The sequence below is a fragment of the Tympanuchus pallidicinctus genome, unplaced genomic scaffold (assembly GCF_026119805.1).
Source record: "Tympanuchus pallidicinctus isolate F22 unplaced genomic scaffold, pur_lepc_1.0 scaffold5, whole genome shotgun sequence".
Lineage (NCBI taxonomy): Eukaryota > Metazoa > Chordata > Aves > Galliformes > Phasianidae > Tympanuchus > Tympanuchus pallidicinctus.
Window position 1 is genome coordinate 54,508,346 of NW_026294769.1, and position 24,933 is coordinate 54,533,278.

Below are 24,933 nucleotides of genomic sequence, written 5' to 3' on the forward strand. Positions count from 1 at the left end.
ATTCTTGCTGAATTCTACATCATTTTGAATGTGTAAAACAAGACTTGAACGTCCTTCAAAAAGTAAAGGGTAATTCAAGCAGGAGGAATGGGTCTGATGCAGTAGTTACAAGGTGAGGTTCTGTGCCATGTGTTATTCAGAAGATCTGATTAGATGGTAACGGGTCTCACTAGCCTTAAAACATCTATGAATCTGCCAGTAAATTTTAGAAGCATTTTTCATCAGCTAATGCCTCCTTCCCATTTAATTCTCATCTACTTCAAGCAGAGTAGATTTTTCAATATCACAAGTTCTTGTCTTTAGTTTGAACAGCATTTAGGTAGTTTTAACTACGATTAAAAATACAGGATTATTGTTAACTTGCCAATCTCAGAGGAAATTTGACCTCTGAAATCAGAAGTATTTGCTAAGCTGTACCCTACAAAGCTTAAAAGCTTGATTTTTTTTTTCTTTTCTATTTCTAGTTATTATCTTTTTTCAGCGCCTGTGATGCATTTTGTTTGAGAATGTTTTCTTGGTTGTCATAAGCTATAAATTGCTGCATTCTGGCTTGGCAGCTGATAATACTGTATTTATCATTCAAAAAATTGAGACAAGGCAACTTTGAAATAATGTTATATGAATGTTACAGTACATCAGTTTGAAGCTCTGACATTTTGGTTGGCTTTTATAAATCTATAAGAAGTAAATTTTTCCTCTGCATTCAACACTTTTCAAATACTAAGAAATGTCATTAATGAAAAGCAAAAATCAAACAAAATCAAACAAAAGCATAAATTCTAATGATTCCTGCACTTTCTGGCTCATGGGCTTCTTAAGGATATTTTATCACTGTTGCATCTGTAAATATCAGAGTGATTGATTTTAGTGTTTAGTGTTTAGATAGATTTTAGAGCACTGACTGCAACATTTTAGTTCCTAGTTTTAGATGTATGCTCTTTCGAAAAGTTACAAGAAAGAGGTTGAGGTAAATGACCCCATTATTATCTATGCTCCTTATCAAAGCACACACAATCCCAAAATGTTTCAGAACCCGTCAATGAGTTTGTGCCTGGCACCCACCTTTTTTAGTAGGAGAAGATGCTTTTTCTCAGAAAAGAAATGCTGAAAAGATCTGACTGAGAATCTCATTTGGATCTGGGGTGTGGTTGGTTTTTTTCTGGCTGTGCCTCTGAGAGGCATTTTAATCCTCTATTGTTTACTGCTTAGGAAAGCTGAATTCTGTTTCTGTGGGTGGGAATATTCTTTTCATATGGAAGCGTTTGCCATTTGTTGATCCTAAAAAATCAAGTGTCCTACATTAGTGCACAGAGCTCAGTGTTAACATGTTAAATATGCAGCTTGGAAGTACAAGTTACTTTAAGCCTTATTCCTAGAACTGTTCTCGATTTCACTGAAGCTCAAGGAAATAATGAAGTAAATAGGAAAAAAAAAAAAAGGCTTTAATTTGTGTTCTGTAAGGAAGTTGGAGATGGAAATATGTTTGCCAGTGGAAAAGTGTGGAAGTTAACTATGATTCTGCCCAATTTTTTTCCTTTCTGGAATTTGATGATGAAGAATTAGATAGGCTCACGAGCTGGAAATGTGGGGAGATTTCTAACCAAATGTGCAACAATTCAGAATGGCTCAGCAGCAGTTCATTTAATTCCTGGAAAACAAACTGTAATGGCATCAGCATTAAAAACTGGATAAAAAATAAACTGTTCAGTAGCTGAGCTCTCCAGCAAGACCATTTGTAAGCTACTCCTGATGGGAAGGGCACAGGTTAAAAGGATTAAGATTTGCCTTACAGCTTTCAAGTTGTTTCCTACATGAAGTCATGTGATGTTTGCAATATGATTCTTTAGGGATTAGTACATCCTCAGCTACTCAGTTTTCATTGATGGTTTGGAATCAAGTTTAAAATCACAACTTATTTGAAAAACGTACAAAACAGAGCTGATGTAAACACTGTTGGGATGATGAGAACAAGCTGATCATCTGGACATGGCTTTCTTTTTAGAAGCCCTTCTTTTTTTTAATTTTTTTTTTTTTCACTTTGTAAAATGAGCTCAACCTAATCCAAGGTGACCTTATTTGATGTCTGCTATAAGAAAGAGAGGAATTTTCTTCTCCTTTTTCGTTGCTCATGGAGGTATCCCAGAGGACTAGCTTAGAGTAGGTAAAAGATGTGCAGGCCATTGAAGACAGATGAGAAGAACCTCAGCCTAAGAGAATTTTCATAGTTCTTTTGGTTGAGTTGGACTTCTGGAAGTTACCTTCTTCCCCAAGCAGGAATATTTTCAAGGCTAGATAATGTTGCTCAGAGCCTTGTCCAGAGCTTCTTTTTGTCTGTAAGCAGCAATAAAGAGCAAGGAATCTACATTACCTTCCTTAATACTTTAGCTAGTATATCTTCTGCTGGAATCATCATCTTCTGTAATTAATTCGGCCCAAAAATAGTTTTACCTGATCAAATGTATTGGGAGCTTCCTGGAGATGTATTTTAGGGACACAGAAGCAAATCTGTTAGCAAGGAAAAAGTGTGCACCTAAATATGAGCAGCAAATATGCAAATTCTCCCCCCAAAGAGCCAGAAAACCTAATTAAGAGCTATTATCCATCAGCACCACTCTGTCCAAGGCTCTTGGCTATTTGCAGCGCCAATGACAGAGCACATTCTCAATCACCATGTAGCACTTGGAAGTCCACCAAAGGAAATCGGCACTTTTCCTGTTGCTTAGCTGGCTAAACTGGATTTTAGAACAGTTCAGTTCTACTGACTGTGTTAAATGTGAGCAATGACCTTCTGGGACAGCAGAACTTTTGTAGTGGTGGCTGGTGTTATTTATGAAAGCTAAAGTAAAGAAATAGCTGAAAGCAAGGAGTCTCAAACTCTGGACTCCAGACTCCTGAGGGATTGTGGATTGCTCGTGAAACTTCAACTGCAACAGGGAGGAGAACAAGTTTATTGTCAAGGGGCTTGATTATCCATCTGTTGTTGGTAGGGATCATCCGTGTGTTAGAAAATGTGTATGGAGATTAAAATTGTAAGCAGTTGAAAGCCATTGATGTGGCATTGTGGAGAGGAACAAAAGTTTAGTAGCTTGGTTTCCCAAAGGCTAGATTCTCCATCTCTACAAGCAGAGACACAAAGGTTTGAAGCACTGGCCTTCTGAGATATCTTGGATTCCCTCGGGGTGTGTAATGTGCAAATACATCGTTGGCTAGAAGCTGCTGGGTGTAACATACAAAAGTAAATAGATACAACACTGAAAAACTAAAACAGTGTTTGTTTGCTTGTTTGTTTTTGGGAAATAATTTACTGTGAAGAAATTGGCTGGACCAATGCTGGAGTTCAAACTGGTGATCTCTTTCTCTGACTGTATCTTTTTCTCTGTCTTCCCTTCCTCCATCTCTCTCTTTTGTTTCTTTTTCCTTTGTAAAGGTATGTTGTTATTTGTAAAGGTACTTTGTTAAGTAATGCAAAGTTTCAATGTCTTAGAAAGTCATATAATTTAGCTGCACATCCTAAATAGATATAGTTGTAAGAGTGCCGATACTTTTAAGATAATTGCAGTACAGAAATTCTCATTCAAATTGATGATTGTGTCCGGACCTTGAGTGCCAGTTTCATGTTAATCTAACCAGGGGGATTTTGCAAATCTGGTCACCCATCTCTCCCTTTACAGGCAGAATGTGACAACCACCAAACTGGTTCCAGGCTTTCTGCAACTGGCCTGATGAGTCTTAAGGCAAAAATAAATAAATAAAAGAATGTGAGAGATGTATATGAACAGCACAGGAAAGGTGAATATTCATCCTCTGTAATATTGTTTTATAGATGATGCTTCATTATATTACAAAGAGCAACTATTCACCTTTTCTTATGCAGTCGAAGGATCAGGATGTCAGCACCAACTAGAGGGCAGACACCAGACAAGATAACTTCTCTAGGCAGTGCATATTTGAAAGGAGGAGATCAGCATCAGAAGATGTTTTGGAAACCAGAATTAAACATAAATTTAAAAAGGATGGATTACTGAAAGGGAGCAAGTCCCAGCAAGGGCTGTTGAACACAATGATAGGAATGCAACCTCTCTTTCAAAAAAGCCCTTAAGCTGCAGATGGCTGGGCTGAAGGTTATGGTTCTCCTCTTCCTTCTCACAGCATTGGCTGCTGCCAGAGGAAGGATAGCAGGCTAGTTGAAACTTTGCTCTTTTTTCCCCAGTTGACTCTTCTTGTGTTCTAAGTAGTGCTAGCCTGCATATAGGTGAAATAGTGCTAAGTAGTCTGGCTAATCATGCACAGCACTCTGTATAGTCTCAGGCCTTTTAGATCCAGGTCTGTGCTGGATGTTATTTAGGGTGTTAGCATATAATTGTGCTGCAGCCTTTCCTCTGAGCCTTGTCTCCATACAGTATGAACCTGAGACTCTCCTTCCACAACCAGGTCTCTTCAGGCTCAAGGTGCAGGAGCTGGCCCAAGCTGAGGGGCAGGTTGAGGCAGATGAGAAGAAGAAAGGGGAGAGGGATGATGATGTAGCTGGAGCAGTGCTGTGTGGATTATTAGGCCTGCGGCTTTGCAGTCTGACTGCTTTCAAATGAAAGCATTTTTTTAGTTTGTTCCAGGTTTAAGCCAGAGATAAACAGGAAATTAATGATACCAGTGCCATTATTGACTCCTTCCTTATTATTTCTGTTCTGTGCTTTAAAAATGGTAACCTAACCTGCAAGCAGATGAGACAGTGCACAGCAGACCTTCAGAATTACTAGGACTCTGAAATAAGCTGCATGTGTTTGAAATACTGAAAAAGCTGTTAGTATCTTTCCATTTGTGTTTCAGAGCAGAATTAAGGACCCCTGTACATGATACAGATGTCACCGAAAGAAGGCTGCACACTGTTGTTTTTCTTGCACTCAGACCCTACCTGGTGCATCTCACAGACTAACTCAGGCCATTTGTCACAGTGATGGACCCCCTGGAGACACCAGGAAGCCCTGCACAAGCTGCAGTTTGTACCTTCCTCGTTTGTACAATTTTCAGATAAGCCACAGTGCATAATCCTTTTGTCATCTGTTCTCAGCCTATACACATGTATGGGGCTGCTGAATCACAGCCTGAACCTCTGATTGATCACTTGAGGCAAGCAATAAGTCAGCCACGGGTGCACAGGTGAAGGCAATTCACCTGTGCTGCAGAAAGGAGTGGAGCCTGGCTTCACCTCTCCTAAACCCATGTAAGAGCTGGCTACCAGTGGGGAAGGATCCCTTCTGGAGATCTGCTCCACCTGAGTTTCCCACATGAGCTCAGGGTAGGGTAAGTGTCCTTCTTTTCTGCTCTAATATAATAGCTGCATAAGCCAAGCTCTCGGATATACTGTATCATCTGTATATTCATTGATTGTACAACACAGCATGCTACAGAAAAATGGCAGTCACAGATCACTAAAATCCCTGAGACTGGCAAAACTGAGGTTAATTCCTGGGGTGTGTTTTTTCCCCATAGAAAAGGTATAGAACGCTCCTAAGCTACAGCTGTTGCCATCCTTGAGATCTAGGTGTGCACCAGCATTGCTCTCCAACTTATAACTGATGGGAGCAGGAAGGAGAGTGGCTTAGACAGGGCTGCTCCAGCTCTCACAGAGCCAGGGCTGGAGAACCACAGGCTGGGTATGTCAGGACTTTGAAGGGATCATCACATGTCATGTGTTGTGCAAATGTCTTATGCCTTCTCTTCCATGTAGGTTCTCTTTTGATCAGACAAGTAAGTTCCAGGAAATCCATTAATTGTCATACAACTTTGAGGCATGTTTTTTGTGAACGTTACCTTGGTGCTTTTAAAAAGCACTGTTATTTCTCTCAGTACAATCAACCTAGAGTCAACTTCATGTTACTCTTGCTTGCCCCACAGATGTGACTTCAGGTTTCTGATAGCCCAAGTGGGACAGGGCTATGTGTGGGACCTGTATCTCTGACACTCCCGTCCCCCTGTCAGAAATCCTCAAGGCTTATCTAAGAGAAGAAGCTCTTCTGTAATAACCTAATGAGGCTGTGTGTTCCTGTGGAAGCCAGCAGGACCCCAGCTTCACCCTGTGCCTTGGGCTGATGCTGTTCTCTGGAGCAGCTGTGTTGTGGCTCTGCCTCCCCCAGCTGTGAGCTCCTTCCAGTCTGTAGCCCGGACTCCTGCTCACAGCTCCCTTCCCAGGCTCTCTGCATCATCTGCTTTCCTTCTGCTCTTCCTTCTGCATCAGCAAGTCATGCAAAGGAAAACCCACATTACTGTTTTGGTGTTCTGTTTAACTTTGGTTCAGTGGAGAGAAAGTAGAGCATCCTTTGTGCAGAAGAGAAATAGGGCAGTCTTCAATGCGCATCCCCTTCATGGATAGTGTCATTCCAGGCGTTTGCTTCTTGTGCTTCTTTTCTCTGGCCTTCTTGATTTGTAGTGCATTTTAAGTTTACTGATACATAAAGAAGTGTGATTGTTCTTCCACTGTTCAAGAGGACTTTTGGCTGCTCCATTCACAGAGTGCTTCTAAGGCACTCTGGGTGCTTCTTTTAATTCCAGTTAAGCCTTGGACTCTTGGTACACAGCACAAGACAGAATCTAATTATTGAAATAATTATTATTGCCTTCTGTGCCTCATTGTGGTTTTTAAAACCCTGAGCCACATTTGGAGTCCCAGCTCTGGTCCCTGCTGGCACCAACGGGCAGTGATTGCAGTCTGTCAGCCCAGGAACAACGTGACTGCACTTACCTACAATGAGTTACTCATTTAAAATTATCCTGGTATATTTTTGACTCTGAAAAGAATATATGACAGCAGAAAGCTTTTCACTCTTCAATTAGTGCATTGTGATTTCAGTGGCTGCTTCTTTGAGAAGATGGTATGTCTGGCAATTTAAAAGTGAAGGTATAGAAGATACTAATAAGAAGATATTAAGTGTCATCTTAAGTGTTAAAATTTTTTCATTCAGACGTTATTTATATGCAGCACCTTTAGTTCTAGCTTCACTGAATCCTCATTACCATTCTTTTAGTCTGTGCTGAGAACTATGAGGGCTGCTCTGAAAGTAGTGCTGCCTCCTTCATTATGTCTACCCATGACATCAGAGGCAGATGGTGGTGGTATGACATAGAGGCTGAACCTTCCCACTAACATTGCATTACGTGGTGTTGCCGTGTGGCAGATGGCAGCAGGGGGACAGTCAGCAAAATGGTCTCTGATGTGGAAGGGCGTACGAAGAAAAGATGTGCCACTGAATTCCTCCATGTGGAAAAGACTGCATGCATTGACATTCATCAACACTTTGTGCACTTGATAGAGACCAAACAGTGCACATGAACACAGTGAGGCACTGGGTGGTGCATATCAACACTGATGAAATGAAAAACAAGCCACCTTTCAGATGGCTGTGCATAGCTGTCACACCATAAAACGAAGAGTGTTTCGATCAGTTCTTCAGCACGAATTAGCAGATTACAAGCAATGCTTTCATGCTTTGGAAACGATTATGGCAACACTGGAATATTACAAAGTTTGCTCCCAGTGGGTCCCACGAATGCACACACAGGAACAGAAGAGGCACCGTATGCAAGTCCTGTCAGAATCTGTTGATCCAGTGTGAGGCTGAAGGTAACAGTTTCCTGGATCACATCATTAATGGTGATGAGATGTGGTGTCGTCTCTACAAGCCAGATTCAAAACAGAAGTCTGCAGAATGGCAGTGTGAGTTCCCTATCAAAGAAAAACTTCAAGATTCAGCCCTCAGCAGGAGCGTGTTTTGTAGCTGAGAGTTTGCTCTTTCAAATAGCATTATTGTGCTCTATCTGTTGTAATTTCCATGGGAGTAAATAGTTTGGTTCCTGAAAGGTTTTAAATTATGTGTGGGTTAGTATATGTATTTGCTGTGTTTAAAGATGTTTTCAATATATGTATTTGACAGGAAACAAATTTTCATATATCCTCTTTTCCAGTGAAACCAGAATGTTTTGAACTTTTCTGCATTCTCAGCCTTTTCTTAGTGGTTAAATTAGAATAGCAAATGTTTTAATTGGTTGTAAAGGTGTATATGAGTAGAATAATCAAAAGGTTGAGCAAGAAGGTGAGGACAGAGATCCAAATCCATCATGTCTGGATTTAACGTCCAAGCGTCTGTCAAATTGGAATCTGGTTATGAAAGGTTGAATGTGGGGAGCATGTCTTTTTCCTGTGTAAGGCGAGTATGGCAATGTGGAGATTAAGATATTTTTTTTTAGGAACTGTACTGTAGCTTTCTCTGTTAAACTAATTACAGTCATTTAGAAACCATCTTGCATAGTCCACATAACTGGTTCTAGGCTGCTACCAACCCTCATTGCTGGCTCTTTTGCCCTGCTGCATCAGGCTGTAGATAGTTTTTGAGCACCACACCAATAAAAAGCTTTACAAGAGGGTATTTGCCCTGATTTCTTTGACTTAAACTCAAATCCAAGTTGCTTCTACTTATACAACTGTAAACACTGCTCTGAGTTTTAGGACAGTCACACTATATCAGAAGAGTGGCAGGGAGAGTTTGAACTAATAAACTAAGTTTACTTAGTATTGCACAAAGGCAGCCTTATCAAATTATCCACATTTGTTGCATCATATATAAAATGTGCCATTTGGAGCTGCTCACGCAATTTCAGCAAAAGCTGCACTGAGCAACATTAGCATATAATTTAAAATGAGGCCTTGGACATTTTTACTCCCTAATGATAAAAAAAATATGTATTGATTCTTGATTTGTGCAATAATGTGATTGCAGTGGAGATAATCGAATCATATCTGGTGGAGGATTTCGAAGGAGCACTCACAGCTCAGCATCCAGGGGTGGCAGGATACACGAGTGCCATCTTCTGCTTCTGGAAAGTTTCACCCATACAGTTTTCTGTTTTACATGGGGCTTTCCCCATGTAGATTTCATTTGAATAAGTAAAGTGAAATGAAATGACAAATTAGTAAGGAAAAAAATGGCATATTCGTCATGTGTGGCACAGAGAAAGCAGTACACCTCTCTTTAATGCAAATGATATTTTCACTTACTGATGGAATTGAGGTTCTGTCAATGAAAGGAAGTAACCTTACAACTTAACATTAATTATCAGCATCTCATAGTGATCTTCCTGAGCTTTGTCACTGATCTTTTAATATATTTGCATCGTGACAAGTGACTCAGCTTTTTTGCGCTGTAGTAAAACAGCTTTTCACATCAACTCAAATTTACAGGCAGAAGGAATGTTGCTAGAGAGGGACATGGCTTTATTTACTCTGTGTTTTTCTGACAGCGCTGTGTGGATTAGTCAGAGTCCACATCCAGTTATGTGATACACTGCAGAGTCTGAGCAGGTCTCAGTATTTTCTGTCCTTCCCATCTTTAAAGCACAAGCATCCTTGAGTTCCACCTTTTCTGTAGGGAGCCCTGTGTCTCTTCAGGTAATATAAAAGCAGAGATTCTGTAATTGCAGCCAACAGTGTCCTAGTGGCTGTCTTGATTGTACCTTAACTCCTTGGGGGTTAAAGTATGTTTGTTCTTTTCAGCTTTGCTGCAAAAAAAAAACCAAAAATTATTAAGAACATAGAAATATTGGTTTCAATCTTTTTCTTTTTTCCTGCTGCTTTTTGTTCACAGCCCATAGAACACCACCATCTGCATATCATAATGGGGAGAATTAGTAGAACTTTGTTTTAGAAAGGGCACACAACCACAGGTCTGAACTACCCTGAACCTTGAGATAAGATCAGAGCTGAACTTTGTTTCAAGTACCTCTCTGTTTTTCTATTAATAATAAACTAGTTACATATACACTGGTTTGTAGATCAGATGAAAGAGATATTTCATCATCAATATCTGGAGCATCTAACATTTATTAGGAAATAGCTTATATTGGTTTAATTCCATAGTATGCATTAATCAGTAACACTAGATATAATTAAGCATGTTTTGTTGTAGGCACAGTATTCTACCAGCTCTGTCTCACTGTTCTGCATCTAAAATCCACATCCCCTTCAAGTGTTCGAAGTTTCAGTAGAGTATGGCAGCAACTCTAGGCAGTAAAATACATCGCTTATCCTGCTGCTGTGATTGTATAAACATGCAGTTGTTTTCAACTCGTAGTTTGCTTAAAATGTGTTTTCCTTGCAGTAGGGGTGATCATTTTTCTCCATGACTTCTTCATCACCAGGCTAGTTGCTAAAAGGCTTTGGTCACCATCAGGACAGAGGACAGTTCTGCTAAGCCAGGTGCTTTGAATTTTGCATTCCTAAGAGTTAGCAAATTGCTAGAGTCCCTGCAGGAAGTCTGTGACTAAGCATCCAGTTGTGTTTGTGTCCAGCAGAGATTAGAGTCTTCAAGGGAAAGCTGGATGTTTTTTCTGAATCTGGTACCTCCTCTGGGAAAGCAGTCCTAAAGACTTGTATTAAACTGGGCTTCAAATTTGGCTTAGGTAAAACCTGCATTATATGTGAAATACAAGGAAGCTTCTTAAAGTGATTGAAAATATGACTACATATGGTTACTGCAGAAACACATGCTGAAATAAGCCCTGGTACATGGCTCATTCCTCTGGTTCCAGCTCACCACATCAGAGTTTTAGCATATCCCAGGAAGTGCATGTTTCCTCCGAATGCCTGGGAGTCTTTGGAAGTTCGTAGCACAGACTTTCTCTGTGGAAAATATCTGCTGCTCAGCACAGCAAGCTCCTTGGCTAGTGGAGGGTGCTGTAGAAAGTACATTAACACTTTGAGTTTCTAAGCAAGTCCATAGCATCAACACTGTGGAATAGCTACACAGTGAGTATAGGAATATATAGAAATGCATTAGATTGGGAAAGATGGTTCACATGGGTCCCAGTCTTACAAAGTACTTCACTTAACCCTCATGTGCAATATTTAAAGCATTATCAGTAAATTGCATGCTCAAACTTTAACTGCTTTACTGAGCTAAGGCATAAATAAGTGCATGAAGAGAAATTCTAGAGTAGAGAAATTGTCAATTTTGCAATGACTTTCATCCATCTTAAGTAGTGTTTTAAAGAGAATTCAAAAATCAGTTCTAAAAATGCCAGCTTTAAGTAATCTCTGTGTAACGCAGGTGGTCACATAGCTCATTTTAAACGAAGCACAAATAAAATAAACTGCATTTAAATATACTGATTGTATTCTTACAATTAATACAGGTATATAATATTAAATTGAAAGTCCTGCCTAAGTAAGGATCTGCAAATCATTAAGCCAGGGTGGTTAAAAAAAAAAAAAGCCAAGAGAAGGGGAGACCTCATAGCAGCATTCCAGTACCTAAAGGGGCCTACAGTAAAGCTGGAGGGGGACTCTATCAGAGACCGTAGAGGCAGGAAAAGGAGTGATGTCTTTAAAGTATAAGAGGATAGGTTTAGATTAGATACTAGGAAGAAATTCTTCACTATGAGGGCAGCAAGGCCCTGGCACAGGCTGCCAAGAGCGCTGTGGATGCCACATCCCTGACCCTGGGCAGATTGATCTGCTGGGGGCAGCCCTGCCCATGGCAGGGGGGTGAAATTAAATGGGCTCTAAGGTGCCTTCCAACCCAAACCATTCTATGACTCCATGATTCTGTTGGCTGCAAGGACAGAAAATATGAAAGGAGTGGAATAACCAGTGGTGCTTGTGAAGAAATAAGTTATGCCTTGCTGATAGTTGCTGATCTAGTAATGTTTTGTTTCGTTTTTTGAAGTTTATAACTATTTCTGTAACTGTATCTCATCAGCAAAGTGTTTTAAAAGAGAGAAAAGGCTAGTAGGAGATAGAGAACTCTGATAGAACTCTGCAAGAAAGAAATATCTCTATTGTAATACCTGAGTAAAAGAAGGTAGAAATAAATTGCCAGTTTTCCTAATGGAGGAATAATTTTATTAGGCTTCCTAGACACTTTTTTTTTTTTCTTTTCTTTTCTTTTTTTTGGGGGTGTCACAAACAGAGCAAATAGCAGCTTGGCAAAATTTACTGACAGCGAACTGAAAATGTGCCAATAATCTCATAATAGGAAGTGCTTGAGTGATAAAACAGCCAGTGGCATTTCAGTGCCACTAACTGCAGAGTCATGCAGTTTGCTGTGTATGTATACAAGTGCTTTGCATACATGACAACAGGATCCAGATTCGTTCTTTCCGGTAAGAAAGATCTGCAAATCATCGGGGACAACTGTCTGAAAGCTCAGTTCTTGGGGGCAGTGAAAAGCAGGGAGTTTTGGGCTGTGGGAGGAGAGCCTAACAAAAACGTCATGGGGAAGTTTGTTGGGAGATGCTGCAGTCACACAGAATCAAAGAATATCCCGAGCTGGAAGGAACCCCCAAAGGCCATCGAATCCAATTCCTGGCTCCACACAGGACCACCCAACATTCAAGCCCACCGTCTGAGCGCTGCCCAAACGCTCCCTGAACTCCGGCATGGGGCCGTGTCCGCTGCCCCGTGCAGCCCGTTCCGTGCCCGCCGCCCTCCGCTGCAGCCCCTGTCCCTGACCGCCACCCGCCCCTTCCCTGACGCAGCTCCATGCCGTTCCCTCAGCCCTGTCGCTGTCACACTCCTAGCATGGGAGCTGTGGCATACCCGCATGATGTGATGGAGCACGCAGTGCACTGCCAGGGGAAGGTGTGGGGAGCAGAGCTGTAAATAGGTTCCAAGTTTGGATTAGTGAGTCTGTGGAGGATCACTTCAGCAGAGATGGTCAAAACGAAATGGACCGCATGAAGATGTTTGGTATTGGAGCCATCCAGTCCAGTGGTACAGAACACTTCCCAAATCGGTCTTGATTTAAAACAGGCTCAGTGGGTTGAGGGAGAGCTTCCAACACCTTTTCCTGGTGAATCTTCAACTGTTTTGTTGTTGTTGTTGTTTTTTCCCCAGTCAAGAGCAGTTCAGGGCACTGCTTTAGAAACTGATGTTCCTGTGCGCTATGGAGTAGAACTGCTTACTTTCCCAAGACTTGATTTTACGGGGCTCTATTCTGTAAGCATAGGTTGAATCTCCAGCTGCCACTGTTCCTCCACTGCAATGAGTGAAAGGTTAATATGTTGCAAACATAACTGTGATAATCCTCAACTGTAATTTAGTCTGTTTAGTGTATCCTGAGGATTAATTCTTCAATGCATTGGGCAAAACAAGAAATAATACATGCTTCATATTGTCTCCCTTACACTGCAGTTTCATTTAATTAGCTGCTGAAACAACCTACTGAAAGCCTTCTGTCTGCCTTGTTGTTTGAATCATGAATTTTAAAGACTTTTGAGAGAATGACTCAGGAGGTGAAACAGCGGGATTTCTGATGTTATTTATAAGCTCTGTACTGGAAACTATTTCAGTGTCTCCAGCCATGAAACTTGGGCAACTTAGCCTGTAATTTCATCATCTGAGACTAAATGACAGGAGACAAAATGCTGTCAGTGCCCACTAAACAGCAGTGACATTCTCCATTGTCTCCACATACTTGAAAAATGGGTAATGAAATAATAGACGTTATAGCCAGCTATCAAGTACAGGTTGTCCCATGAAAGAAGAGGTAAATATGTGCGATAAAACACATGCAGGGAATTCCTACAAAAATTGGGTTTTTGTAAGTGAAATTGTTCTGAAGATTGCTCATAACTGAGGACAGCACAGAGAATCAGGCAGCACAGCCAGAATCAACCAGCACAAGCAGTGAGATGCCCCGTGGGGCTGCAGCACTGGGGATGTAGTTTCCCAGTAAGCCCATGAGAAACAGGAGTATAACTGTAGTAGTTTTAATGCCTGACCATTTAGGATGTGAGATGTTGCTGGGATTTAGACAGACAAAACAAAAAGTGGAATAAGAAACATTATTCCTGTTCAAATCTTTTATCTGTATTTTTCTTTGATAGCTCTTGGACACATACCCTTTTGAGGAAAAATCATGTGTCTCCTCACCTCTTCCCTGCAGTTTTGACCTTTAAAAATGTTCAGGACAGCAGTGCTCTGCTTATGAAAAGTGAGAGCCTGTTGATTCTGTTATTGCATGGGCTTATATGTAACCCCATCCCCCCATTTCACAGGGTATGTGGGAGCACAAAAGCTGAGTTAGCTCTCTGGTGTAAGCAGGAGAATGCTTATTTTATACTTCCCTGGTACACGGAAGTTTCTAGCTACATAGAATACTATGCTGCATCCCTTTGCCTATTTTCTTCTGAGTACTTGGTATAAAGAACATATATGTATGTGTTTTATCGAATCTTCCCTTACTGCCAAGGCATTGTGGTTTTTTGTGTGCTCCTGAGTTGGTGCCGTTATTGTTAAAAAGAGATTGGAGTCCATTTGAAAGTCAAGGAGTTTTTATGTTTCTGAAGGAAAAAAGAAATGAAAAAAGCAATCTGTTTTGTAGTCAGGAAAATTAGTGCAGAAATGAAAATAAAGTTTCAGATCAGATATTTGTATTTGCGTCTCACTCACTGCAGTTCTTTTTGCAGATTTGACGTTAAGATGAAGCTAGAAGATGTAGGCACTTGGAAGATGTTGTGTACAGGTGAAAATAATCTTGCAAGGCTTTTCTTTGAGCTTCATGTACTTTTGGAAACACTGAACAAAATATCCTTTCTGGAGGCATTTCTGACTGCTGTTAGAAGGTAGTATAGCTTGCTCAACAGGGCACTAGTCTAAGCTCGGATGTTTAGCATTTATTTCTTTCTCAGCAGCTGTGAGAAAATGGATGTGCCATTTCATCTCTGCATGCCTCTCTTACCCTGCAGTCCCTGTGGTCTATTTAGAGTGTATGCTCTTCTGAACTGGAGTCTTTTTTTTTTTTTTTTGGAGAGGTAAATATACTGTGTGAAACAGTGGAGTGGCAATTCTGTCATCTCCTCTAGGGATTGCTGTGAAATGAGATCTAAAAAAGTTACACATTGCTTATACATTGTGTTATTTATTAGCATATTAACTTCACTATATATGGCAATGTACATATAGAGATCATGGAGGTCAGTATCCTAAAGATCCAACTCTAGTTTTGAAGACTCAACACACTCAAGAGACCTGACACAAACAGTAGTATATGAAAGATTCATTGAATTTCTGTGTTACAGAATTCAGTTGAAAGCAAAAACAGCTGGGAAGCCATTGGTAGGGCAGTACAGCAGACATGCTTACTACATGACTTATATTGGACTTCATTTGGCAATTACATTTATTTGGTGTATAAAACAAAAATGAAAACAAATGTAGGGAGAAATGTAATGCAAAACATTTTGTACTGAAAAATTACCTAGTAGATATTACATGTTTCCCCCATTGAAGATTCCTCAGTTTTTGTGGAAGCTGTCTGTGCTCATAATCAGTAACTAATTTTTGAGTCATTGCACAAATGAGAAATAATTTTAAAGCTTAAATGTCTGTCCATAGAGTCCAGTTCCAGTGATGACCAGCTACAGCAGTGTATATCAAGGCAGTAGTGTGCCTGGCTGATTGACAAAAAGCACTGGTCATAACTGACACACTCATCATTCATTCTGGGATTCATTCATCCTTTTATCTCAATAGCAGTATCTCATCTAATTAAGTTAGCAAGAAAAAAATGTGGCAGACAGTTTATTAACGTGTGAAAAATTGCTGCTTGATGAAGATATGTTGTAAGACAGGTAAATATTCTGCTCACTAGCCAATTAATATTCACAGTGTGCATTTCATGCTGAGATCAGAGCTAGAAAGAATTGACTGTTTTTCAGAATTCCTCAGTGTGTGTGTGTGGGTTTTCATCAAGATACTCTTGCACAGCTGATTACTGAAAATGTGTTGTCACTATCAATTACCAAAGCGGCTGCTTTTACCTGCCTTATGCAGTACATCACACTGTTGTAAAATAGCTGGTCATGCAGAGATTCAAGAAATGAGTTCCAGACATGAAGGAGCAAAATGAGAATTGAAAAAAGTATTTATGGTATATGTGTTGGAAGAGATGTCTGAATTAGTCAAGGAATTGGCACCGGCGATAGCAGAATCAATCGCGCAGGGTGGGTGAGGCTGTAAGGGATTTCTTGGGATCATCTATCCAACCTTTGTGGATAACCTGTGCCAGTGTTTGACCCCTTTCACAATGAAAATTTAAAAAAAAAAAAAAAAGAAAAGAAAAGAAAAAGAAAAAGAAAAAGTGTTTTCTTGAGTGCAGATGCGTTTTAATGTGTGCAAATTACCTTTTCTTCTGTCAGTGGGCACTACAAAGAGACTGGTTCCCTTCCTTCATGTATGCCCACTGTTGAGACCCCCCTGAGCCTTCTCCAGGCTGAGCAGTCACTTCTCTCTCAGCTTCTTCTTACAGAACAACTGCTCCAGGCACCTTGGCATCTTGATGGCTTCCATTGCACTCTCTCCAGCATGGAGCTCCATATGGATCAATAGATGATGTTCCTGGAGATGAGGCCCCTGGTACAGCAGCACAGAAGGTGGCAAGTGTTATTCCTGCTGCACGTGGTAACAACCATCTGGGAGCAGGGCATAGTCATGACAGTAGCTCAGGCACATCTCAAACAGAACTAATGGAAAGGTGGCAGGGTTTACGATGACAAAAGCAGCAGGTTGTTATGTTTGGTTATTGCTTCTGGAAACAGTGACCATAATTCACATTAATAAAGTAAAAAGAAATTGACTGCTTTGGTGTAGTTTTACACCACTACTCTGTTTTTCTCACAGCTTCATGGTGGTGAATCAATCTGTGAAGAAACACTTGCACTTGATGGCAAAGCTTGGAAGATGAGTGGTCTCAAAGGACAGTGAAGCACTTGTGGAAGGGAAAAGGAGAAAAATGGATTTATGTTTGAAGGACTGGCTGAGCAGTGTGTAGCAGGCCTGCAACACCTGGCAATAATATGTTTCCTAGAGGTGGGATCTGATCACAGGACACCTGCCTGCTGTGCAAAGGGGACCCCTGTGATCAATGATTTTGCCAGCTCAGAGGACACCAGCATCACCCCAAGCCCCTCAGCGCAGTCTGAGTTTTCAACAGGCATCTGGTCACAGGAGGGCACACGCTGGTTGTATGTTTTTAGAATAATTGCCTTAATGGAGTAAGTTGGACAAGCTGTGCTGCTTGGCTGTGTAACCTGAGGACAAAATCAGTTTCACCAGCAGCTTGCTCAATGCTCACTAATAGGTCACGTATAAGGAAATTATCACAGGAGTAGAGAGCAGAAGAACAAAAAGGCAAAACCCCCACAACAAAGAACTCCAAAAGCCCAGACTGAGAAGTCAGAGGCATTGGCTGAGTGTTTGTGAGCATTTCCCACCGATGGCAGATGAGTGAGGCGGTGCCTCGCTGCCTCAAGGAGATCCCTACTGAGTTTGCTTTAGGCCCCTAAGCAAACACACAGTCCAACCCAGGAGGACTGTTGGCCTCAACATTTACCCAGACATGAGATTTTCTTCTGTGGCTCTAAGGGAGTCACAAATGGCCCTAAGTGGCAGCCTTTAGACAGCTGAAATGCATCACTCTGCTGAAGAGGGATTCCTGCCATCCTGTAATCAATTATCTATGTAGTGTCTTACTGAAACTGATTAATTATTTTCAGGTTTTGATTTTCAGTATTTTTGATGCATTTGAATAATGAGTACAGTATTTGGCAGCTGCCTTTAACATTCCCTATTTTCATGCCATAACATTTACTACCTCCAGCTAAAAGCAGTTTCTCACTGAATTCCTTATTGGCCAGCAGTGTTCCTCATGTGATTTGCATCACTGTAAATCTGAACAGACTGAAAAAGGCCAATTAAAGAGGGTTGTTTGGCAAACATTCCCTTTTTCTTTATGGGTGTTCTTGCTCTGCAATCTGGAACAGAAGAAAGCAGAAAAGAGCATAAAACGTAACAGTGGAGCATGGAGCTCATCACTGGTTTTTCTGTTTGTGAATTGGTTCCACCTGGAAATCAGAGTTATGTATCTCATGTATACCTGTGTAACACCTCCCATCTGAGGATTTTAAAGTACTTAACTAAACCATTCAACATTCTTGTGAAGCTGTTGCTATCCACTTTGTAGATAGCTAGCATGGAGATGGGTAAATAATTTATTGGCAGATCTATGAGACATGGCTACTCACCTGTTTTTTCTTGACTGCTAGCTTATATAGCTTGCAAAAATGAATTTCCATTTGTTACTATATGTATCTGCTGTTCCTCAGGGAGTTTACACCATCTAAATAATAACAACAAATCTCTCCAGTGGGAAAAACAAAACAAAAAAAAAGCACAAAAATAATTGGTAATTAGTGCTTTAGAATTTGTATGTAAGTGAATTTTTCTGATTTCTTAATAACTGTCAAACTTCTGGAAGTGACAAATTTGGCTACTGGCCAGATTTTGCTTGAGAAGAGTTAATAATACAGTATCTGTGTTGAATCCACTAAGGTCAGCCAGCCAATCTACACTGAAATCTTACTGTCCAAAGCAGTATGCAGAATTCTCTCCCTTTCACCTAAATTCTGTGGGATAACTGTTATATTTAAAGTTTTTTTTTTTCCTGTTCATATATCAGAAAAAGGGCTGTGAGATCCCGCTGGCTTTATTTAAGTAATCTGACATGACTTCTGTCTGCAGAGCCCCTCAGAATTTCCCTCTTCAAAGTCATTTGCACAGGTTGAACTCAATCTGGGACATGTGCTGGTGAAGGGGCAATATTCAGCATCTTCCCACAGCCTGGCGACCTCTGAAAGCCATAAATATCTTCTGGCAACTAACGTCAATGTAGAGCACTCTCGTAGTTGGAGAAGAAGATGTGAAAATTGTTTACAGTTATATCTGTGTCCCAGGGTGTTTCATGTCTAGAAGCTTGTGCTGGGTGCTCTACTGTACACTTCTCTTGTACTCGAGGCCAAGAATACAGATTTTCACGTTTGTTTCTAATTACATACGATGAAACTCCTTTCTTTGGGTCTTTTCATTAGTCTCGTAAAATGTTCACAGCTCACTGACTTCAGTAATAGCCAAAGGCTTTCAAGAGTCAGCATGGCCAGATCAGGAATTCTTCAATATTTTCTCTACTGACTGGCTTTGTAACAAATCCTTCTGCACGAGTTTTTATACAGTAACTGCTTGGCGTCAAAGTTACATCATTATCTTATTTTTATATCAATTTAGAGAAACAAATATTTCAACATTTTGCAGAGTTAAACATTACAAAGTAAACATATTTATATTTGTTCCTTTCGCAGAGAAAAAAAAGACACTACCTTCTAAGTTAGTAACTACTATGATTAGTGGAACGTCTACTACAAATTCCAGCCTATTCATTTTTGCTGTGATTCTCATTAAAATGTTCAAAAATTATAATGGACTTGCCTCAGTGACTTAACTTGTAATGCTTCTGTAAGGCAGAATTCCATTAGTTAAAGGATTTATCATAGCTCAATTACTTCATGATTGCCAATATTTAAAATTATTCAGAATAAAATTTAAAAAGTGAATATGAGTTGACATAAATTGAATGTTACAATGATTGGAACATAATTCAGAACCTGTAACAAACCCATAAACTTGGGTAGGACTGCATCGATTCAAGTCAATGGTAAATAAGTTTCTTGAGCAAGAAGAGCCTCTTAAATGAAATCACAAAACCATGTAAGCGTATGTTGCAGCCTTTGGTCTTTCTGCATATCATGTCTTATGAAGGGATCTTCATATCAGATGGAAAAAAATCCCTTTTGTTTTCCTTCTCTCTAAAAGAGTAGTGAAACAAGCAGTCTAGATTAGTTCCCATTACAACAGGAGTTACACAGCAAGAGCTGGACTATATCCTGGATGACTATGAGTGATCAAAAGCTATGTACTATAGGAAAGTACAGTTATATTGTAAGAAATTCTTCTTTCATTCTCATCAAAGGCTTCATGCATCTCAGTGAAAAAAACTCATTATAGCAAGTCTTATGAACGCATGTGAATTTATCAAAGCCCTCATCATCTGATGCTGATTTTCCACTGCTTGTAAGTAAAGATATGAATAATTTATTTCTTATTTATAATCAAATAGTCCTGATTTTTTTTCCGTAGTACTTAATATAGTAGGAGTAGTTTCAGTCTGTTTCTGACTGTGGCCCATAGCTCTTACTCTTTAACTCATATCAAAACTTGTTTTCTCTGCTCTGTGAACATCCAAGGAAAAGAAGCTTTTGTGCTAGCAAAGAGAGCTGCACGCTTTCTATGCCTCAGCATTTTGCAAGGTAAATGAATCGAGCCCAAGAAATTACAAGCAGGGAATCAATGTGGTGTTGGCAAATACCACGTTTACTTATTTTCTGAATTTTAGGTAGAGTTTTCTTATGATGGGAGAGTCGTTTACAGTAATATAAAGCAAGTGGAAGCTGATAAAATGACAAGAAGATGGAAGCTGTGTGTGGTTTTGGACTCCTCAATATGTGAGATATGGACGTACTGGAGAGAGTCCAGCAGGGCCTTGAAGGTGCTGCAAGGCCTGCAGCCCCACTCCTGTGAGAAGAGGAAGAGAGACCTGGGCCTGTTCAGCATGGAGCAGAGGAGGTTCTGGGGGACCTCATCAGTCTACATAAACACCTGAAGGGAAGATGTTAAGAAGGCAGAGCCAGGCTCTATTCAGTGGTGCCCAGTGCCAGGACAAGAGGCCGTGGGCACAGAGTGGAGCACTGTAGGTCCTTCTGAGCAGCAGGCAGCACTGCCGTGCTGTGCGGTGTCAGCGCTGGCACAGGTTGCCCAGAGGCCCTGAGGTCTCCTCCTCTGGGGACTGAGCCCCGCTCTGGGTGTCTGTGCTGGAGCAGGGGTGAGCCAGATGGCCCAGAGAGTCCTGCCGGCCCAGCCATCCTGGGGTTCTGGGATAAAAGCAGAAAGAAGAGGCAAGGATAGCGAACTCAAAGTGAATTAATAGCAAGGAGAAAGGTTGTCAGGGTGAGGCAGTGGATGCTGGACCACGTGGAGGAGGGCCGGAAAGAGAAGTGACAAACACCTCACCAATGTCTGCAGTGTCTGTTGGACAGCAGCTCCTTCCACTTCTCTTGCTCTCATTCTTTGAGGCCTTAAGTGACTTGATTCCTCACCAGCAGTATTTGTACTCCCTGAGCCCACGCTGCTTGAGGAAGCTCAGACCTTTCTGTGTGCCAGAGGGAGCCATTTGTGCCTGACTAGGAAGAGCCATGGCTTCCATTACCCAACTTGCATCTGCCCCTGGGTGACAGGGACTCTTGACAGCCACTGTGATGTAGCGTGCTGGGTTATCTCAGGTGATCTGGAAAACTGCTCTGAAACAGCACATCATTGTGGTGAACTGAGACTCGTAATCAGAACCAAAAAGCTTTTCTGGCACAGGTCACAGCAAAAAAAGGACTGATAACTAACCATAACTAACCAACTAATCAACGGAGTAGGCATAAATATTGATACGAGGTCTCATGACTAAAGAATTCTGTGGAATTGAGAACTGAAGGAAGTGCTGCTGTGTGTGAGTTATTGTATGGATTTTCTTGATTGGACTCTGGTAGTCTTGGATGGAAATGGATGCACACTGTTAAAGGGGGAATTAATCTCTCTGGGGAAGTGCAGCTTTCTCCCGATGTGAAGTTATGTTGCCACATGTAGACTCAGGTCAGCTAACATAAACCTACAAACAGCACATGCCATGGCTCTCTGCAGTTATTATATGGAACTTTATACAGTTGTATGTGGATTTAATAATAAGCAGTGCAGAAATGGATTCAAGTTTTATTGTCTGCTTTAAATATTTGTATTCCTATAATGGAATATTGCCCATTTTTCTCGGTAGGTGCCAGCTTGCGTGATGACCTCAGTAAATACTTCTGGTTTCATCATTCTCAAGGGGACACGATGACAGTTCAGGATCCAAACCAGATGAATCTCTGTGCTGCTGTTTGGGCTGTTGTCTCCTATATAATTGCTGACATGGAAGAGATGCTGCCAAGGTAATAAAGAGTCAAGAGAGAAGATTTCTGTTCATCAGTGAAGACTGTGAGTCCCCGTGTAGACACGTGGTCTACAGCTGTGGGAAATTCCTTTTTTCACCCTGATTTTGCACATTATTTTGTCTGTTTTCTCCAAAGCGTATACTCTCTTACACACTCCTGGTTCTTTTTGCTGTTTTAACGTTTTCCATTTATGATTTTCGCAGTTACCTGAATACTTCTAAAATTTCTGATGAAAGTATGGTATCTCTTTGGTATGATGAAGTAATCATTTGTATGCAAACTGATCATTTGCAGCAGAAAAAATACAACAAAATAAATTTGTCGCATCAGAATAATCATTGTGTTAGTACATATTTATGGTTTTATTTTCTGTCTTTCAGCCTGTGTATTCAAAAGATGTGCAATTAATCTTTTCTTCTTTCACTTTTAAGGTAATAATGTGCTTTTTGGTCCCAGAACAAATTTATCTCAGCTGTTTTAATGGTAATGTATGGTAGAATGGTCAAATTGGTAAAATAGCATGGCTTTTAATAGTTCACTCAGTTTCTGCTGTTAAATCATATTAGAAGTTACTTCATGAAAGACTCAGATAAACCAGGATGGAGGATAGGAAGTCGGTAACAGGATGTCCAGATCTGTAGACAGCAGCAGCTCCCATGTGTCTTTGGTCACCTCCCCACAGAAATCTGTGCCTTGTTCTCTTCTTTCTGATGGAAGACTCCCCACAATGATAAGCAGAGAATTGCGTGTGGCAATTTTTCTCTGAAACTGGTGATATTCCAGAAAAAGCCATCCAAGTTGTGATTGTGACCTTCACTACCTGCCAGCTGATGTCCAAACGAGGCGTAAAAGCAGATTTTGATTCCCGCTGCTGGAGACATTCTCAGAGCAGCCCTCTTTGCTGGGGTCCTGTGCTCTGCTGGAACAAAGGCAAGAGGACCCTGGCACCTCTTTCAAGGAAGAATTAATGTGAGAATTTAATTCTTGCTTTTGGTTGGTTGTTGTTGTTTTGTTTTCCTGCTGAAAGATTATGTATATTCAAACTTTGAGAGGTGTCAAGAGATAAGATGTGACTGCTGTTGGGGAATGTTGTGGGGCGTTTATTTCTTCTCATTTCTGTGTGACATGGTGATTTCTTCTCCTTTTAAGTTTTGCAACAGGCAGCCTTACTGATGTAACCAAGTGTTGCAGTCTAATCAACGCAAAACAACTAATGTAACAGAGTGTTAAACTGAGTGGCAGCCCATCTCTGGTGCTGTTTATGAGTTCAGTAGTTGAACAATAGCTTAGTGATGAGCCACTCATTTTTATGGAATTAATAACTGTGATACCTGTTTACCACGATAAACCCCCTAATAGTGGCTGTACGTCAACTGAATTAGATATTTCAATTTTCCTTCCAAATCATTTCAGGAACATAAGGGGTGCCTAGAGATATCCTGCTATTTTTTTTTTTTTTTTTTTTTTTTTTTAAGAAATACTATTTAAAGAAAGATAGCAAAAATTTCCTCTGCTTTCAAGGCATGACAAGTGTTTGTTTTTTCTTACTTACATGACAAAAGTGTAGCTAGTGGTGCGTATCATTGATGGACCCTCAGCTGCCTCTGAATGCAGCCTTTTGACCTTCACGAATATTACTGGATGCTTCTTCATTTTTGTTCTAAATCCTTTTTTCTTGAGGTATGGTGCTCTGCACATCAGAGGTTCAGGAGAGTTTTCAGTGAAATTATATTTGTTGTTACAAGTCTTCACATGTGCTCACCTCAAAACAGGCTTTATTTGTGTGTTTTTTTCCTCTATAGGTGAATTGGACAGTGGGTGGGTTGAGAACTGGCTGACTGGCAGAGCACAGAGGGTCATTGGTGGTGCAGAGTCCGGTTGGAGGCCTGTAACTAGCAGTGTTCCTCAGGGGTCGGTGCTGGGTCCGGTCTTGTTCAACATCTTCATCAATGACCTTGATGAGGGGATAATGGCCACCCTCAGCAAGTTTGCTGATGATACGAAGTTGGGAGGATTGGCTGACACACCTGAAGGCTGTGCTGCCATTCAGCAAGACCTGGATAGGATGGAGAGCTGGGCAGGAAAAAACCAGATGAGGTTTAACAAAAGCAAGTGTAGAGTCTTGCATCTGGGGAGGAATAATTGCATGCACCAGTACAGGTTGGGGGATGACCTGCTGGAGGGGAGCTCTGCGGAGAGGGACCTGGGTGTCCTGGTGGACAACAGGTTGGCCGTGAGCCAGCAGTGTGCCCTTGTGGCCAAAAAGGCCAATGGCATCCTGGGGTGCATTAAAAAGAGCGTGTCCAGCAGGTCGAGGGAGGTGATCCTCCCCCTCTACTCTGCCCTGGTGAGGCCTCATCTGGAGTACTGCGTCCAGTTCTGGGCTCCCCAGTACAAAAAAGACAGGGATCTCTTGGAAAGAGTCCAGCACAGGGCCACAGAGATGGTGAAGGGCCTGGAGCATCTCTGCTATGAGGAAAGGCTGAGTGAACTGGGTCTGTTCAGCCTTGAGAAAAGAAGACTGAAAGGGGACCTGATCCAGGTCTATAAATATCTAAGGTGTGGGGGGCAGAATGGCGAGGCCGGACTGTTTTCGGTGGTGAGTGGAGACAGGACAAGGGGAAACGGCTGGAAACTGCAGCACAGGAAGTTCTGCACAAACATGCGCAAGAACTTCTTTACAGCGAGGTGACGGAGCACTGGAACAGGCTGCCCAGGGAGGTGGTGGAGTCTCCTTCTCTGGAGATGTTCAAGACCTGCCTGGATGCCGACCTGTGCGACCTGCTGTAGGGAACCTGCTTTGGCAGGGGGGTTGGACTCGATGATCTCTGGAGGTCCCTTCCAACCCCTACAATTCTGTGATTCTGTAATTAAATTCTTAAATGCCTCAAGTCAGATCTTTTGATGTCTTTGGAGTCAGGAATGCTCTCTGGAGAAGAGAACAATGCTGCCGTATGTGCGTTGACTCCACAGTACATCCCAAGATGAGCTTGTTGGCTCGTCGATTAAATAAGCCTTAAA

The 24,933-nt window shown here is 41.2% G+C and overlaps 1 protein-coding gene and 1 long non-coding RNA gene across 5 annotated transcripts in view; both read left to right on the forward strand.

Moving 5' to 3' along the window:
- The window catches only part of CPQ (carboxypeptidase Q), a 157,610-nt gene extending 135,363 nt beyond the window's left edge, over positions 1-22,247 (forward strand). For 2 of the 4 annotated variants that reach the window (XM_052703293.1, XM_052703292.1), the window contains exon 8: positions 21,753-22,247. In XM_052703293.1, coding sequence (XP_052559253.1) covers positions 21,753-21,913 — 161 coding nt within the window. In that variant the 3' untranslated portion in view covers positions 21,914-22,247. Of the gene's footprint in view, positions 1-16,282; positions 16,420-16,666; positions 20,335-21,752 lie in introns of those variants that run through there. The other 2 variants (XR_008211078.1, XR_008211077.1) reach the window with 2 other exon arrangements.
- Positions 915-16,276, forward strand: LOC128090760 (uncharacterized). The gene is made up of 4 exons (XR_008211085.1): positions 915-5,298; positions 5,726-12,147; positions 14,443-14,510; positions 14,680-16,276. It is a non-coding gene; the product is annotated as an uncharacterized LOC128090760 (long non-coding RNA).
- Positions 22,248-24,933: the final 2,686 nt, after the last annotated feature.